General features: G+C 41.5%; 1 protein-coding gene across 8 annotated transcripts in view; it reads left to right on the plus strand.

The window, feature by feature from the left end:
- The window catches only part of CELF1 (CUGBP Elav-like family member 1), a 63,182-nt gene extending 49,706 nt beyond the window's left edge, over positions 1–13,476 (plus strand). For 4 of the 8 annotated variants that reach the window (XM_034062682.1, XM_034062685.1, XM_034062683.1 and 1 more), the window contains exons 11-15: positions 2,410–2,523; positions 2,698–2,883; positions 3,740–3,883; positions 4,615–4,783; positions 10,430–13,476. In XM_034062682.1, coding sequence (XP_033918573.1) covers positions 2,410–2,523; positions 2,698–2,883; positions 3,740–3,883; positions 4,615–4,742 — 572 coding nt within the window. In that variant the 3' untranslated portion in view covers positions 4,743–4,783; positions 10,430–13,476. The remainder of the gene's footprint in view (positions 1–2,409; positions 2,524–2,697; positions 2,884–3,739; positions 3,884–4,614; positions 4,784–10,429) is intronic. The other 4 variants (XM_034062686.1, XM_034062684.1, XM_034062688.1 and 1 more) reach the window with 2 other exon arrangements.
- The last annotated feature ends 4,309 nt before the right edge of the window (positions 13,477–17,785 follow it).

Raw genomic sequence — 17,785 nt, forward strand, 5'->3', positions numbered from 1 at the left:
AACTGCTCACATCTGTTGATGGGCTGAACCTGTGTTCTCTCCCCCATAGGAATGCCTATTGGGTAAGAGCTATATGATTGATTTTTAGCTGGCTTTATATATTATTTTCATGCTTGTTCTTGCAGTTAGTATATTATATTGTCACCAGCAATATAATTCTCAGTTAAGATCAATTTTGTGGGAGTTACCAGAGACTTAAATTGACTTAAAAATGGCTTTAAAACTTCCTTTTAAAGTGTTTAAACTTGATGGGTGAATCTGCTATAATGTACCCTGAATTGGATGCTTGAATCATCCTCTGATGCGTTGTGCTGCTGCAAAGGGCTCTGGCAGCTAAGTGGGCTTCAAGGGTCTCTGGGGTGGTAACAAGCCTTTCAAACTTAGAGGTGAGGGGGTGAAATCTTCCCCCTTATGGGGGGGAATAAACCACTTACTCGGGTTAAGACCCTCTTAACATGACAGTGTTCAAAATGCACTGAAATTAATGAATGAAACTTGTAACTTTAATACAAAAACATTGTCCTTGGCTGAAAAAAAACCCTAGATTCACAAATTGCTGCTTTGATAGATAGACTATGCCCAGCGTATACTCCTGTATATTTGTCCTATGTTTCTGCTCTACTGTTACTTATGTGCCATTACTCATCATCAGAAATGGCTGCTGACTCAGTACAGCAATTTCTAGATACATATAATAAACTAAATGGTGTTAAATGCTCTTGGCATTTGCAGTACTAAAGCATATCTTGTTTTGCTTAAAGAGATTTCTGATAAAGTCAGCTAATTTAAAATAACTGTGTGCAGTTAAATTAATTTCTTTAAAATCATACCCTTTCTAAAGTGGAGAAGGTGTCTGCTCTCTTACCTTGCTCTTTAGCTTTGGCTTCATTCTTTTTTTCCCCATACCACTACTGTTTTATTGTGGGGTTGCCCTTTTTAAAAGGTGTTCTCTTTTGTCAAATGCAGCACATCCGTGTTGCAGAAACAAGTGATATTCTAAAATCAAGGCAGCTGTGTCATATCTGAACACTGGCTTTTATTCTGTCAGCTGTACTGGGGCTTTTTACCAAATTACGGATTATCCTGTTACTTGTTCTCTGTATTTTTCCATTATCCAATATGCTGCTGATAGTATGATGGGAAGGTCTCCTTTTCTTCAGAGTAAGCATCTTAAAATACAATTTGGGATACAGTCTTAATTTCTGACTTGATCAGAGAGTTTGTGTAAAACTTTACCTAGAGGAGGTTTGTCATTTCCCTCTGTCAGTTCAAACACTAAACAGTGATAAGAAGTGCAGCTCGCTGGGTTCTCATGTAGCTTCTGTTAGGTACAACTACTTTTGTTGGGTACAGCTTTTCCTGGGGCTCATTAGGCAGGTTTGCTACTACCTGCTACTACCTACTACCTACTACTACCATATTCCACTCCAGCGGAGATTTTGTGCCACATGTATGAAGTGGGGAATACATAGTGTGGGTGAATCTGCTTGAAAGGTGCAAACCATCCTCTTAAAAGTTTTAATGGATGTATGCAGCATAAATGAGAATCACAAAAACATGAAGGAAACAGAAAATGCTTGAATTTCATTTCTATGTGTACCCACTTGGTGAGACAGATAATGCCTCTTGAAACCAGACTACAAGATGCCTTTACAGCACTATTCTGCAGTGTCTTTTAAGCTATAGAAGCCACAGATATTTCCCAGTGTATCTTGTGCAGTAAATTTAAGCTGCATCAATAACTGTATCCATAGCTTTTCTTGTTTGCCTTCTTTAGATTTCTAAGTAGTCCACAAACCTCTTAGGAAAACCACTGCTATATAATCATAAGAAAACAATAGTATTTTTTTTGTCATATCCATAACTTTTGTAGATTACTTTAAATTTGTTTGTTTTGATATACCAGCATGGCAAACATTTTTCTTGTGGTTTCGATGTCTGTTTCTGTAGAACTAACTCTACCTGTTGTAGAATTTGGCAGGCAGTGTAAGCTGTTAGTCTGCTAAGTACTATACCTGTAGAAGTCTCTTACCGAGTAAACATGGTTGAAGATGTTAGTGGCACAGCCAACAGAGGATAGACTGTGTATTTTGGATGTACATTCCAAGACATCTCATGGCTCTAGCCCCAGCTGCTGCAGCAAGATTTTTAATTGGAAATCATTTATTGTGTCAAAATAATCTGGGCATTTGCTGTTCCTGCTCTGGCAGTATGTGGGAAAGGATTAGATGTAAGCAGTATGATCAGTCAAGTTGTGTGGGTTTGGGGTGTTTTATTATTGACATAAAGTATACAGCATTGCTTTGATCTCTTCCTTACCAGCCTTTTCCAGAGAAAAATCTTAATGAAGAAGTTGAATTATCAGGCCCACAAAATATGGCTTGAAGTCTAATTATCTTATTTTAATAGCAGGTTCCTCACCTAGCTCCAGTAGCAGCTCCTCTGTTAATCCAATGGCTTCTCTTGGAGCATTGCAGACGCTGGCAGGGGCCACAGCAGGCCTCAACGTTAGCTCTTTAGCAGGTAAGCTGTGTGTTGTAGTGGGCTGTGGGAGGAGCTGAGCATCATTCCTCAGGCTGTGCTGGTTCTCTGGGGGGTTTTCCTGCTCTCTGCTTTTTGTAACAGTACAGAGTATTTGAAAGGTAATTGATCTGGCTCAGTGGAAGTACTTGGTCATCTTTATTTTCTCTTGTACAGGAATGGCAGCCTTAAATGGAGGTCTCGGCAGTGGTGGTCTCTCAAACGGGACAGGTAGCACAATGGAAGCTCTCACACAGGCTTATTCTGGAATCCAGCAATATGCTGCTGCTGCATTGCCCACCCTCTACAACCAGAGTCTCTTAACACAGCAGAGTATTGGTGCAGCAGGAAGTCAGAAAGAAGGTAGGCAAAAAGGTGTAAAAACAACTTGAGGGAGTTTCAAAAGGACAAGCTTAGCCCTTGCAGCTACCTTATCTGCAGAGGCTTTTATTTGGCAGCATTTTTTAGAGTTCTAGAGTTGCTGAAGATAAGGAAAACCTGTAAGGTGTCTGTTAAGGGCTGTCCAAACTAGTTTTCATACAATGGAGTTCTCTCAGGATTTGTCTATTCTTAAATGCTTGTACTCCTCCACTTTCCTGGAGTACAGAAGAGTGTGATGTATCAGGATGCAGCCTGATAAATCCCACTGTCAATGAATCAGTTTGTGGTTTTGTTAACCTTGTTTTCCTGGTCCTTCCTTTCTTCCCGCACCTACTTAATGCCAATCTCTTCAGATTCAGAATCAATTTAACATGTTGTATAAAGTAATGAAGAATGTAGGAGTACATTTTCAGAAGAATGTAGGATGTTTAGAAAAGAACCTGTCAGATTACAAGTAATGCAGTTACTTGTAGTTTATATTGAGATTTACATAATTCTTTGAGCTGCAAGCTTTGCATAGCCATTTTAGTTGGTATCTGGGGCTCAAACTTACTCTTCAGCTTTCATTACAGCAAAGGCCTGTGAACCAGTTTTGATACAATGTAGAAATCTCACATAAAAATTATGAGAAAGAGCTGGAGTTATTTGAATGGTCAATCCCGGCAAAGGGTCATGCTGACTTATTCTGGAATCAAGCACTCCACAGGAGTGCAGACAGCAGTTTCATTGTTTCGCCTAGAAAATTTGGCTCAGATGGCTCTTTCACCCTTTTTTCTGTGAAGTGGGCCTATGTTATCCATGCTGTTTCTGAATTTCTATTCCTATTTGTTGTTTGAAGGTCCAGAGGGAGCCAACCTGTTCATCTACCATCTTCCCCAGGAGTTTGGGGATCAGGATCTGCTGCAGATGTTCATGCCGTTTGGAAATGTCGTCTCTGCCAAGGTCTTCATTGACAAGCAGACCAATCTAAGCAAGTGTTTTGGTGAGTCTAATCATTACCTATAGGAAAGGCAGCTTATTTCTAGTAATCTCTTTTCCATTATATTGTTTAGTCTAGCATTTAAGTCAAGTAGTGACTTTTTTCTCTATATTCCTAATAAATGAATCAATCCGAACTCTTCCAGTAATAAAACTGTATTTTCTCCCCAGTTACTGATTCCAGCCATTGACTGGAGTTATTTAAAATAGGTTCCTTCAAAACCCTGGAGAAGTTTATTTTGAGGATGCTCTTTTCCTGGAATTACATACAGCTTTTCATCTGAGAGAAATCTAAATATAATGGTAAACGTGCCATGCTGCCTTGACAGCTACTTCACTCCAAGCAAACCTACTCCCATATAACGCCAAGAGGGTGATTTCAGTCTTGTATCTTTAATGAGCTTTCATATATAGGTTAACATTCTCCAGGTTCGGTGTTCTCATGTATGAATTCTTATATATCAAACTCATTTTTGTTGGTAAACCAGAAAATGTTTATTTAACATCCTGAGCTTTGTATATCTTTTGGCCAAAGTTCCATACATCAGAAAGCAGTGCTTTGTCTGAGAGCCCTTTAGTAAGAGGTTCTTACGAAGAATCCGCAACAGTTGGGAGCTTTTGAATATAACATTTCATGCAAAGCTCTCTTACTTTGCAAATACCTGCATTTCCAATTGTGAGTACCTGTTCTGAAGAGCTTTGGCATGGCTTAATTATGGGCTTTCCTTTCTTCAGGTTTTGTAAGTTACGACAATCCTGTGTCTGCACAGGCTGCCATTCAGTCAATGAACGGCTTTCAGATTGGCATGAAGCGTCTGAAAGTACAGCTCAAGCGCTCTAAGAATGACAGCAAGCCATACTGAGCGCCCCTCCCCTCCGGGACTGGAGTGAGAAGGATCTTCTGGTAAGTTGGAGAGGAGCGCACTTAGTGATTCGAAGCCCTAAGGCTGTGTTTTTACAGTCCTGGAAGCTGATCCATGCCTTCTATCTGGCACATCTTCCCCTGAAGACTCGGCTGCAGCCTCTGCTGAGAATCCCGCTTCGGATGGAGGACAAGTTTGTGCTTTTGTTTCCAGTGTTTTACTTTGGAGTTTAGGTGCCATATCGCTGAGGTGTTTCTTTTTTATTTTATTTTATTTTATCTTATTTTTATTTCTCTTTTATTTGAAGTTTGCTGTGTTTGTAACCAGTGTGTGTTGAGAAGGACCAATGCCAGCTCCTTGGGGGTGGGGAGGCAAGGTTAAAGGGAGCAGCAGAAACTGACACCACACTGCCTTGGGCTAGAGAGGAGAAGGGGGAAGCAGAACTGACACCACACCACCATAGGCGAGAGGAGAAGGTTAGCAGAAATAACACAGAACAGCTGATGAAAACAAAAGGTGGGGAAAGAGAATTGAGTCCATCCAACTTTGGGTGAGCAAAGAATTGATTCCATGTAGCCAGTGTCATACCCCATCCACTCGTTGAAATTTCCACAGCTGTATGCAGTGGTTGGGGTTTAGTAAATCATCTCTAAAGCAAGAGACAGGCTAGAAGGGTGAACACATTAACAAGCCGAAGGAAAACTGCAGTGATTTTACTTTGCTGTCTATAAAGTAGTGTTTATATAGCACTGTGAATGTACACAGCACTTTATAAAACTATTAGATAATATCCCTGCCCAGAAAATTTCAGTGTCCATTTACAGTTGAATATGAATGAGATGCAGTAAATTACTTCATATTTAAGCAAACTTATTATATGTACTCTATCTAGGTTTTGTAGAAAGGTATAGAGAGAGACAGCTTAGTCTGGATGAATACATCTGGGGCTGGAAACGAGAAACTTTTGATCCCTGATAATCTACAGATTTTTTTTTGACGATTTTCTTCTTAACAGTTCATCATATTCCCCATTTCTGTGGAATTCCCCATATTCTGTGGAATAGTGTCCGTTTTGCAGAGTATTACTTTGAATTCATTCTGAAGCATGATATAAGTGCTGTTTGTTTCTCTATTAGAATTACTTCAACTGAGATACAAAGCCCAGAGTTACCCTAACACAGCTCTTGAGGCTCCTGTTTCGTACATGTTCTTGCAGGATTTGATTTCTCAGTCTTAACTCTTGCAAAGATAACTTCCTGTTGTGTTTTGTTTTCTAAACAATTTATGCAGTGATTTAGTCTAGTAATTAGGTATTTATTTATACTGCAGTTTTCCTTTAAGGTGGTGTGTACCAATGCAAAACAGGCTAACACAGGAGCTGTGGAACCAGAGCAGAGCATTGAGCCATTCAGTCTTACTCTGCCTTTTGGTACTAGCTGTTATCTTCCATATTGATGGAAAACTGAACACACCCCTTCAGTGAACACACACTTTCTCTGCACACTTGTGAAATTGCTAATGCGTTGCTAAGGGCCTTTGTTATACACTGGTTTTAGGGGGCTCAAAGGACTTTTGACACTCTGGCCTGAGTTGTTTTAAGAAATCAAGAGTAGAGTCCCATTTTATAACCATCAAATCCACCTCTGACACAAGAGGAAGTTTACAATTTTTGTGTGTCTTTAACAGAAGTTCCATTTACCTCATTTTTCTCCTTTTTTCTTGTTTTATTTGTATTCTTGGTTCGTTATGCTGTTTCCCAGTTAACACTGTAGTCTGGGAGCCAGACTGTGGGTCAGATGTCCGGTTGACTTCCTGTTCTGCTCCAGCAGGAGGAGCACTAAACCCATCAAACCTGAGATCTCGTGGACTCTTGGGAATGTCGATGGTCTGTTGGGAGTGTTGGTGTTCCCAGAGACAGGGCCTCTTGGGATCTCAGACCTCAGAAGTACAAGGCCTGACCCGTAGCATTCAAGAAGAGCCCTTTCCATTCTTAAATTGAAAATCAAACCATTGATGCCAGTCTGTCTGTACTGATGGCAGACAGTAAATCTATCAGTATTATCCAAATCATGTTGTGGTGGCAAAGGTTCAGAGGCCAGATTGCCAAATTTCCCAGTTATGCTGGCATGTGGTACCCTTCTATGTTAACTATTTGAATCTCTAGAAACGTGAACATACACTTAAGTGAACCGTGTACACTTGAATTCTGCATGATGGGAAAGATGTGTCCTGGTTTTCTGAGAACAGAGTGTTGGAGTGTGAAGGCCTCCAGGGTGATAATGGGATGATTTTTTTTTATTAATATAAATAATATACTTTTCAAAAAAAAAAAAGGAAAAAAAGAGAAAAAAAAAGAAAATAAACCAACAACATATTTGGGAGCAACTGCTCCAAGTGCAACCTGCTGTAACCAAGAATGTTGTTTCTATTTTTATAGAAGTTTTATACTGCTCCAGGGTGGAGAATATTTATTACCTAAATTATTTCACTGGAAAAGATTAAAAAAACCAAGGCCAGGGTTTTGTAGAATCCTGAATGTGATTGTTTTACACACATAATGATGTGCATGGTTGAAACTACTGATTTTCAGTGGCCTGTTTGCAGCCCAACAACTGCTAAAGGGGGAAGATGAATGCTGTGAACCAGTGGAGGAGAGCACTGTGCTCTGGGGTCTCTACAGTCACTCTTACCTTCTTTGCACCCTACCCTACTGTACTATCCAAGACCTTTGTCCTGTCTTTCTTTTAACCTGATGCTCTGGCCTCTTTACAAGTCATTTCAGTTGCCCCAAAGTAGATATTTTTAGCTCTGCATCCTATAGTGTGTCCTCAATACTGTAACTTATGGATCAAGCTTGGCCATTGTTGCAAATAGGTGCAACTCCTATTGACTTTAGGAGATTGACCAGTTACACTGTGGCTTAGTTTGATCAGTGACTCCTCCCAGACATAATCACCTTCAGACACCTAACTTGGGCTAGCTCTTGTGCCTTACTGGCATAACTATAAGTATTGCCAAAAAGCAAAAAGAAAACAAAAAACCAAACAAATCTATGCAGGTTAAGTTTTAAAAGGTGTGATCCTCAGATGGTTTGAATCAACGCAGTTCTGCTCTGTTCAGAAGAGCTGCATCAGTTTTCACCAGCTGAAGATGTTGCCCTTTTTGTGTATTTGTTTCAGATTTCCCTTTCTTGGTGTATCTATGTATATGTTGCCAAAGTTAATAAATGTATTGAATTTGTGACTTGGGCAGATTTTGTTCTGATGACAGAACTGATCAGATAAAGTCAACATTCTGTGTCTGTTGGGTGGCTGCCACTGACGCTGGAGATTCAGGCTCTCCTTTACCTTCCAGTCTTAAGTCAGGTTTCTTCCTCATTAGCAAGGAAGTCTGCTATTTTGGGGACTTGGGGCTTTTAAATTTTATTTTCTTTTTAATTCCTATCATGCTCTCATTCAAGTGCAAATCAAATCAGTGTCAAATGCTTTATATCCTGGATAGCAGGATAAGAGTTGGGTGAGTTCTAATGAACTGCAGAAGGATTGGCTTAAGTAGCCACATGGACAAAGTATTCTGTATGCTTACAAACCAAAGAATCTGAATTTTCTACAACAAAAGCTAGTAGTTCTTCTGATGAAATGGAATTCCATATTCCATGTGCCACCAGGAAATACTTAATATTTTTTAGAAACAAGACAAAAATGGTCTACTTCATACATTTTATTTTTCTCTCACATTGTTTTTACCAGATATGCCGTAATAAGATATAAGTATTGTGAGCAATTGAAGTCTTAGTCTGATGTCACTTAGTATCAAGTACTGTATTAAAGAAAATCAGTCTTCAGGCCCCTCGATACTCAACAGTCCAAAATAGGGTTATCTCTTTGTAGCTTAGTTTTTTCTTCCAGTAATACAAAACTTGCATTATTAAAAATGCTTTTCCTAATTAATGATTACATTTTAATCCTAAACAGAATGAGGACTGGAATTTGTCATAAGTACCTGACACAGTGATGGTGAATATCGCTTTATATTTTAATGGTGAAGCAGTTTCCTACCTGTGGGCACTACTCACCAGAGAATAGGAGCCTCAGAAAATTTCCCTCCTGGCAAATATATCTATAAGGAAAAAGCCTTTAATCTGAATACTGAGGATCACATCAGCAGCATAGATTCTGCTTGCATGCTAGAATTAGTTGAAGTGTTTCTTCTGTTAATGGTTGAGAGTTAGGGAAGAACAGCCAAGCAGAATGAAATTGTCCCCATTTCATTTGGAAATATCTAACAGCAATTTGGATAAAGCAAATTTCAAATAGAGGGTGCAGCCATGAACACGTAAAATGCTTTGAGAGCTTCTTGTTGCAGACATTTAAACACAAGGATGTTTATGTATTCTGGAGCATATCTACCACAAAATGTAAACCACAGAAGGCAGAACTATGACAATTGTGAGACTAAAACAAACTGGAATAACTTTTCCCAAGTCATTAAGTTCTTATCTAGCATCTCATGGCTCTGCTCTTGCAGGCCAGTCCTTCCTCAGGGCTTCAATGAAACTTTGTCTTTCTCCTCAAAGTTGCTGAGTGAAATAATTGGAAAATCTCTATCAAAAAACCCCAAACAAATCACACAAAGAATTTCTGTGGGACATGCTTAGATGTCACCTGATTTCATGCCTCTTGTTTCTCATGCCTCAGTTTGTGATGAATTTACCTTTCTGGTTTAGGATCTCAGAATGTTCTTTATTTCTTGCACAGCTCACAAGCTGAGGGGAGGAAACAAAGGTATTTATTACACTTAATAGAACAATTATATTATTTATAAACTCGTCAAGAAAGCTTCAGAAAACACATTTTTTTTTCTATTCATCAAACTGGCAACAGTGACTGTAGAGCTTCTCAGAGCCCAGAATCCCCTCCTCATGAAGTCAGGGAGCTGGGAGCAGAGAATCCCTGTGTAGGTCTAATGGCATGAAAACTGCTCAGCTAGGACAAGTCTTAACTTGCAGTCAAGTCTTAAGGAATTCTTCTCTAATATGTGGTTTGTCTTGTATAACTATTTCCCCCCCTCCCCTTTGTTCCACATCACCCACCCCAGTTTCATGGGCTCCCAGCGAATGAGAAGGGACTGTAGCTGAAGGAAAGAACATGATTTCCTGGGCTACCACCACCTAAGAACTTCCCATGTTAGGGTGTAGGAAAAGTCTCAGCCGTCAAACCACCTGTGAATCCCTTATGTCCTCTGTCTTGTCTCTCATGGTCTCAGTTTCTGTGGGCAAATGTTAGCCCTGGAGCTGTATTTTTTGGAGTTGGTCTCCTGGGGAGGGAGCTTGCTCTGTTCTCCTCCTAAACAGAGCTAGTGCAGACACTGGGCACAGGGCAAGGTGAATGCATGCTAACCAATGTGCCACTGGGCTGTGGAAAGCTCCCCAGACTGGGTGTGTTGAGAGGGAAACCCAGGCCTCTGCTTTGATTTGATTTCTGGCAGTTTGATGTTTACTTGGTGTCCTTCATGTACTTCGACTTTTACTTGTCCATCGTTGGCATGTGCTGCCCTTCCCTGTCAACTCCCTTCCCCAGGAGATCTCATTGTACAGTGCCCATTCTTGTTCTCTCTCTCCGTGTTTGGATGTACTGCTCTGTGTAACTCAGTGGGTCTCCCTCTTTCTGGTTTGTTTTTTTTTCTAGATTCCTGCCGTTTGTTCATCGTTGTGCCTAAAGCATGTCGATGTGGCGTTCAAGTACATCGTCCAAATCCTTGTCTCTTCAGCTTCTCTGATGCTTGAACTCTCACCTTTGACCTTGTGTTCACCTTTTGACGCTGATGTGTATTTTTATTACGTTTGTTTCTTTCTTTTTATTTTCTTTTGGTTGGGTTTTGTTTTATTTCCGTGCTGCCAAATCGGTTTTGCTAGAAAGACTGCTGCAGGGGAATATTTAAACTTGCATTTGAATATAAAAGAATTTCTATTTTTCTAGACCTTCGTAAGATAACCACTTGATTTTGTGAATCTGATTCTTTGTAATTGTCTTCAGAGCAGCCTTGCTAGCATACCTTGTGAGTATTTGTATCTCTGTGAACATACAGCCAATCACTTTCGAGGCTTAGGGTTGGTTTGTTTGTTTTTTTTTTGTGTGTGCTTTAGTTGGGAAAACCACAAAACAACACAGTTTCGAAGAGAAGGTCAATTCTATGGTGTGACTCAATCTTTCAGGAGACTTCCTAGTCACATTTTGCTGATGTGGTTTCTGGGCTTGAGGAGACAGCATGTGTTTTTATCAGTTCAGACTTGTGACTTGAGTGGCATCAGCAGAAAACACTTGAACTACATTTTTCCTCTGATTGTAGCTACATTTTTTTTGCCCTGATTTACTGATTTTTTTATTATTTTTATTTTTCCCCCCCTGCTTCCCTGTGTGATTATCAGTCTGCAGTGAAAAATTGATCAAAGTTGATGTTGTATTTTGTTAAGCTCCAGCATGCTTGGGTTTCTTTTTTTGTAACTACAATCTCCTCAGCAAAATGTGATGTTTCTGTTTTAATCTTTCAATCTAAGATAGTGCCCAGAAATGTTGTGCATGTTTCCTGCTGTTTTCTTCACACCCTCGTATATATCACCTTCACCTCTCTGTTTTCTATAGTTTGTGCAAAAACTGAGCAATTTAATGGGTTTCAAAGGTATCCTTTAAATTGGTGTTTTTGGTAATGACAATTATCTGATCAGAAGCCACCTGAGGGCATCTACCTGTGCACTTAGACTGTCTGCCTGACAGAGCACCTGGACCTTGCTCCATCTCCAGTGCTGTCAGAGGCACCCAGGGGGCTTGGCTGTACTGTTCCTGTGCTGGAAGTTTTGATGGAAGGAGATAGCTGGGGAGCAGGAAGGTGGGAGAACTTCACAGTGTTTCTGTTTCCAAAGTTATCTGAAGCTAGGGCTCCTCTGAACCAGCTTTTGTATCATTCAGGGCACATTAGTGTTAAATCCAGCCCCAGGTGAATACCATCAGTCAGACCTTGCTGGCAGGATCCTGGAAAGGAGGATCTGGGTTAGCTCTTGAAACAAAGTGATGGAAATACCGCAGAGAAAGCATTTGTAAACCTGATCCCACAACTGCTGGCTCTTTTCCCAAGCGACAAGCACAATACAACAGCCTCTGCAGCTGTTACCTGAACAGGGTACCATCCCCAGCTCTCTTCTCAAGGGCCTTAGCTGGGGAATCTCTCCGGAGACTTTTTACTTTTTGTTTAGTTTTTAATTGGGTAATGAGCTAAGCAGTTTGTTTCTGGATCGCAGAAAGAACTAGAACAGGTTACTGCTTTCTGGGTAGCAGGCTTTCCCCCTACCCTACGTACCATCTGCACAGGTAGAAACTGGGATGTAGCTTCTAGACGAAGAGCGTGTACTGTGATGAAGTTTCAGTCAGAAGGAGAAGCAAGCTTGTGTAGGTATCTTTAACAGTAGCAAATAATGTGAAATGAAATCCCAGGAGAAAGGGTTTTGCTGAGAAAATAAATCGTGTTTGATTGGATGGAAATCTCACTTTTGTCCAGTGCTTGGGAGAATGCAAAGTGCAAAAGGATTTTCTATCCTACTCCTGAGTTGGCTGAGGATATCCTCAGTAGATACTGGCTAGAGTTGCGGAGACAGTCCCTAATCTGCTTATAGGACAGACCACGTTTGGACATGGTACATACACCTGGGAGTAAAGCATGAGGCTGGATGAAGAAAGGATAGAGCCTTGTTTATTTGGGAGGTAGGGTTGTGGGCTGGCTGCTGTTAGTCCCACAGTCTGAATGCACAGGGCTGTGTGTCAGTGGGGGGCACTGGTACCCTGCAGTGTATTGAGTAACTGCCAATACGTTTCTGTACGTGAGCATTTGGTTCCATAAGGAACTTTGGAGAAACCTGTGGAAAAACTATCTGAAGAAAACCAAAATGCCAAACGTTGGATGTTTCTTTCCTTTCTTCTTTCCTTTTCTTCCTTTGGTTGTTTTAATTGTTCTGTGGTGGTTTTAATGGATTTGAGACAGTGGAGCAGCAGCTGCCTTTCTGATTTTTGGCTGCTTTTTGTGAATAATTTAAAAAGAAAATTTACATTTTGGAGACAAACCTGTGGGCTTTTTTATTGGTACAAACATTGTATTTAACACTAGGGGTTTTGTACAGTTTTTTGCCTTTTCTACTAGAAAACAATGTAAAGTGATTCACAATGTGACGAGAAAACAAATTGCCACTATGACCAAATGTAGAGTCTGTTCTGCAGTAATGGGATTTAATCAACTCGAAGTCGTGGTTCAGTCGTAGAAATGCTTTTCTTTACCTTGTTTTGAGCTGTTCCTTTTATTTTTTTTCTCTTGTTTTGATTTGCAAAACAAAAAAAAAATGTCTTTTTTTGTGTGAAATTGTGTTGTACTCTGTAGAGAATTACCGATTTTACTTTAATGGTTTAAAACGCAGAGGAGCACGCGTTGCTTTTCTGATCCGATGGCAGAGTTTGTGTAGTGGATTTCAAGATGAAAAGATTTGTTACAAGTTTGGAACGAGCGAGTATGTGTTAAAGGAATTTTCTTCCTTTTGTGTGTGTGTGTTTTCTTTTTTTTTCCTTTTTTTTGTCCCAAAGGGCAACTTAAAGCTGTTTTAATTGCACAGACACACCGACAACAAGTCATTTTGTATATGCCAAGTGTGGTACCTTCCTTTGTTTATTTGCTATTAAACTGTTTGAGAAGAGTCCTTGTGTGTTGCATTTGTGTCTCAAACTTGAGGTTCTTTCTGGGTGGGAAGATGAGGAGAGAGAGGAGGGAATCTTCCATTTACTTAGCTGTGAGCTTCATGGTCCAGTACCACTTGTTCTGGATGTACAGTATAGCCCTGGATGTAGATGAGCCTCTTTGAGTAGAAATGAGAAAAGTTTTGGGGTTGTATAGCTTCCATTTTGTAAGAGTTGGCACTGTGTAGCCACTTGCCTGGCCATGCACTGTGCTTCATGTGGGGCTGAATAACTTCAGTGTAACACCAGACTTCAGCTATATAGAGACAGCACATGTGCGTGGTGGTGTGTGGGATTAGACAGGCACCAGCTCATACTGCTCCTATGAGCCCCGTACTCACCACTGCCTCCTTACGCCTCCGGAACACTTCCAAGGTTGCTGAACCTGTCCTGGTTCTGCCTCAGTGCTTCCAGTCCTGGAAATACTATCCAGGGAAACCAATGGGTTGGGATTATTTCCTAGCTCAGGTTTTGTGATAAGGAGGAGTTTACCTGCTTTGCTTTTAGAACTATGATACGTTAATCATGTGAAATGAATACTAAACAAGTATTTGGTGTAGGCAAAGTACAATCCATTTAGAAACTTGCCATGAGTTTGACATGAATATTGCCTCTCTCAGAAGGAAAGTACCACAATGGCCATGACTCTGCCACATTTCTGAAAGCTCCTCAAATTCAGTGATGTTCCTCCTTCCTTTTCCTGTCTTGCATCTCAGAGACTGCAAGCGCTTTCAGGGCAGCTACGTTTCTCCTCTGTGTCCTTTTCCTCTGTTATCTGGCATACTCGGTTCCACCCCATTACTTCCTACATGATTGTAAATCTGAGAGCACTTGCAAGCATTGGGATTCAGCACTGCATTCCTGTCCCTGCAGCGCACCAATTGCAATGCAAGGCGCTGAGCCATCTGTTGCAGAGTGTGCTGGGATCCCTGCAGTTCATTTGCAGCTGTTGAGAAGGGAGGCTGGGGAGAGTTCAGCTCAGATATGTCTGAGGTGAAGGATGGAGACAAACAATTGAGTCAGAAGAAGGGGTTGTTTAGGCAGGGTGGAAGATGCTTGCTTATGCAAGAAGTTGGCAAGCCTTACCTCACACAAAGCTCTGTCAGCTGTATCTTACAGAAGTGACACTAGAGCCCTGTGGGTAGGTGTATCAAGAGCCAGTGTGTTTATCTCTGAAAAGAATCAGCATTTCACGTGAGTTGTTATATTTGTCAACATCAGTAGGAAAGACACATACCTGTAGATTAAGTCCTGATGCTGAATGTTTTAGGAGAAACAGTTTTTCCTCTCACATCCACCTCCACCTTTCACTACTTGTTTTGACTCCAGTCTCCAATCTTCCTGACTTTACCAGCCATGTTCTGCTGTCTTCATATGGCCAGGAGTCACCAGGATACATTACGAAGACCAGTGGGGAGGAGGACAAGCAGCTCAGCGTGGTCACTCTGAAGAAGTGACTGCGTGATTAGCTACACTGCGTGTATAGCTCCACTGCATGACAGGTGAGATGCCCTAACTTGGTGTTTCTGTGCACCTTCCAGGCTTACTTATTTGCAGTTCCCGAGAAGAAACCATGGACCATTTACTGTAGAAGCTGTACCTCAATCTTGCACAAACTACAGCCACAGACTGATGATCACTCTGCCATTACTCTCTTGAAGCAGCACAGGTAGTCAGGGTCTTGGTGATTCTACCCATTTATTTACCCTCCTTATTTAGGCAGCTGCACTGGGCTTGGGGTGGGATGTTCCATATCAAGAATATATTTCTGGTTCCTGAAAATGACCAGTATGAGCTTGATGGAGCTCAATCTTTACTAGGATAAGTTTTCATCTCAGTAAGCGAGTTGTGAGTTGATTCTTAAGACACTAAGCATGGTTTCATAGGAGAACTCAAGAACAGTGTGATCAACAAAATGAAGGATAGATGGATCGCTCCCCTCCTGTTACATGGGGTTTGTCAGACTGCAAGGCATCCTTTTCTCACTTGGCCTCCTCTCTGCAATCTGACAGTGAATACTGAGGGGAGAAGTGCTTTAGTGAAGTGGTCTAAAAGCATCAGGATGAGTTTGAGGTTACTTGTGGAAGGTCAATTTAGAAAGCAGTCTGTCCTGCAGACATGATGTCATTTCTGCTTCTCCCTTCCTTGAGTCCTGGCTTGATTCTTTTATGTAGCAGACTCTAATGTTTGCTGTGCCTGGCCTCTTCTCCAGTCCTGAAATGTGATGGCCTCACCATTTTCAGTATTTTTCATGGGGATCAGTGTTCTGCATCTTGTGTCCATCCCACATCCCCCCCCCCTCCAGGGAGACACATAAGAATTACTGCAGGGAGGAGAGACTTAAAATTCTGAACTGGACCTTTATAGAAGCCCTAAAACCTACAAAGTATCTTGATAATAACTTAAACAGTGCTGCCAAAGTGATTTTGCACAGTGACCAGCTGTGCCTCAGCACTTTTGTGGGGTTTTCCCACAGTTCCTACTTCCAAAGTCTGAGACTACATGGAGTTTGTACTGGAACATCATCCGGCACATCACTGCTCTGAAGAAATAATGCTCAACTTAATAATGCAAATGTCATAAGAGTATATGAACTCCCAAAAGAGAATCAGCCTTGACTGGAGCAAGACTTTTCTACCATTTAAAGTGTTTTGCTTCTAAAATATTTTCTAAGGATGTTTTGGATACAGGTATGGATGGAATCTCTTAAGATCCTGAAGATCATGACGATGATGTAAAGCCTTTGGGCAGACTGGTTTCTTACTCTTGCGTGTCCTGCTGTCCTTAGGGACATTACCTCAGGAAGGCTCCCTTGGGTTTGTGTTTCCTTAGGCAGCCATGATGTGGTGGCCTGTGGGATGATGCTGTTGTGTTGGTATTTACCTTTGCTTGTGGAAGAACCACCACTAAATTCACACAGAAGCAGGGAGGCAGCTGGAGACATCCCTGCATGTGGGTCTGTCATTAAAACCCTGATTTGCCATTTCCTCTCTTTAGCCTGTAAAGCGATCCCAAAACACGTGTGGGACTTGTGTGTCTGAAAAACACGAGACTTCCCTGAGGCATCTCCCCCCCTGCCCTTCAAGTTTGGTATCTCTTCATAGGAAGAACAGAGTAAATCTATAGATAACCAAGATCAGGCCCATAACAAATACAGCACATCAATGTCTGTATGAAACTGGACTCTTAGAGGAACCAGTCTACCTGGGGTTTTTTTACTCTTTCAGGTGTAGGAGAGTTAAAACTATCTCAGATTGAGCAAACAATTCTCATATACAATCAGAAGATGCAGAAATCTGTTGCTTTGTGTCATTAGAGTAATTTTGGTCATTAGATTCGTGAGAGTCCAGAAGAAGGCCATGAAGTTGCTCTGAGGGTTGGAGCACCTCTCTTATCGAGACAGGCTGAGAGCTGGGCTTGTTCAGCCTGGAGAAGGCTTTAGGGAGACCTTACAGAGGTTCCCAGGGCCGAAAGAGACTACAAGAAATCTGGAGAGGGGCTTTAGGGACAGGACAAGGGGGAATGGCTTTAACCTGACAGAGGGGAGGTTAAATGTTAGGAAAGAATTCCTCACCATGAGGGTGTTGAGGCACTGGGTGCCCAGAGAAGCTGTGGCTGCCCCATCCCTGGCAGTGTTCAAGCCCAGGTTGGATGGGACTTGGAGCAACCTGCTCTAGTGGAAGGTGTCCCTGCCCATGGTATGGGGTAGGAACGGGATGAGCTTTAAAGTCATTTCCAACACAAACCATCCTATGATTATTATCGTTCATCATAAAAGATCAGCAAGTTCTGGATGCAGAATTTCAGCAGTGCCTTTGGCATCTTCCGCTAAAAACTCCTGGAGAACTGTCACAGGTGTCAAAAGGCAACAACCAACAGTCAGTCATGAACAAAGCTTTTCAGGATGGTTATTGTTGTTCCTGAAGTTCAGAATTCAGTGCCATATCCAGTAAATCTGTGCCAGAGCTGACCTTTGTCCATGGAAAAGGCAAGCTGTGGTCATCAAAAGCGAAGCTGAATTTTGTGCCTGGTAAAGTAGCCGGCACATTGCTGCAAGTGTAATACTGCACATGTGTCTATGCTGGAGCCCCAGTTCATACCTTCTTAAAGGCACGTATTGTTCCTACAGCTACTCTCCCAGCTGAGGCTGCCACCTCCCAGCTTAGCCCAGCACCACCAGTACTTGGCAAACGGGATGGTTGGAGAGAGAAGGAGGAGACAATCAAGGCCTCCCTGTGGCTGCTCTGATTGTGTCCCCATGGGGTGTTTATA

This window comes from Melopsittacus undulatus, chromosome 4, assembly GCF_012275295.1.
Source record: "Melopsittacus undulatus isolate bMelUnd1 chromosome 4, bMelUnd1.mat.Z, whole genome shotgun sequence".
In the NCBI taxonomy this organism is placed as follows: domain Eukaryota; kingdom Metazoa; phylum Chordata; class Aves; order Psittaciformes; family Psittaculidae; genus Melopsittacus; species Melopsittacus undulatus.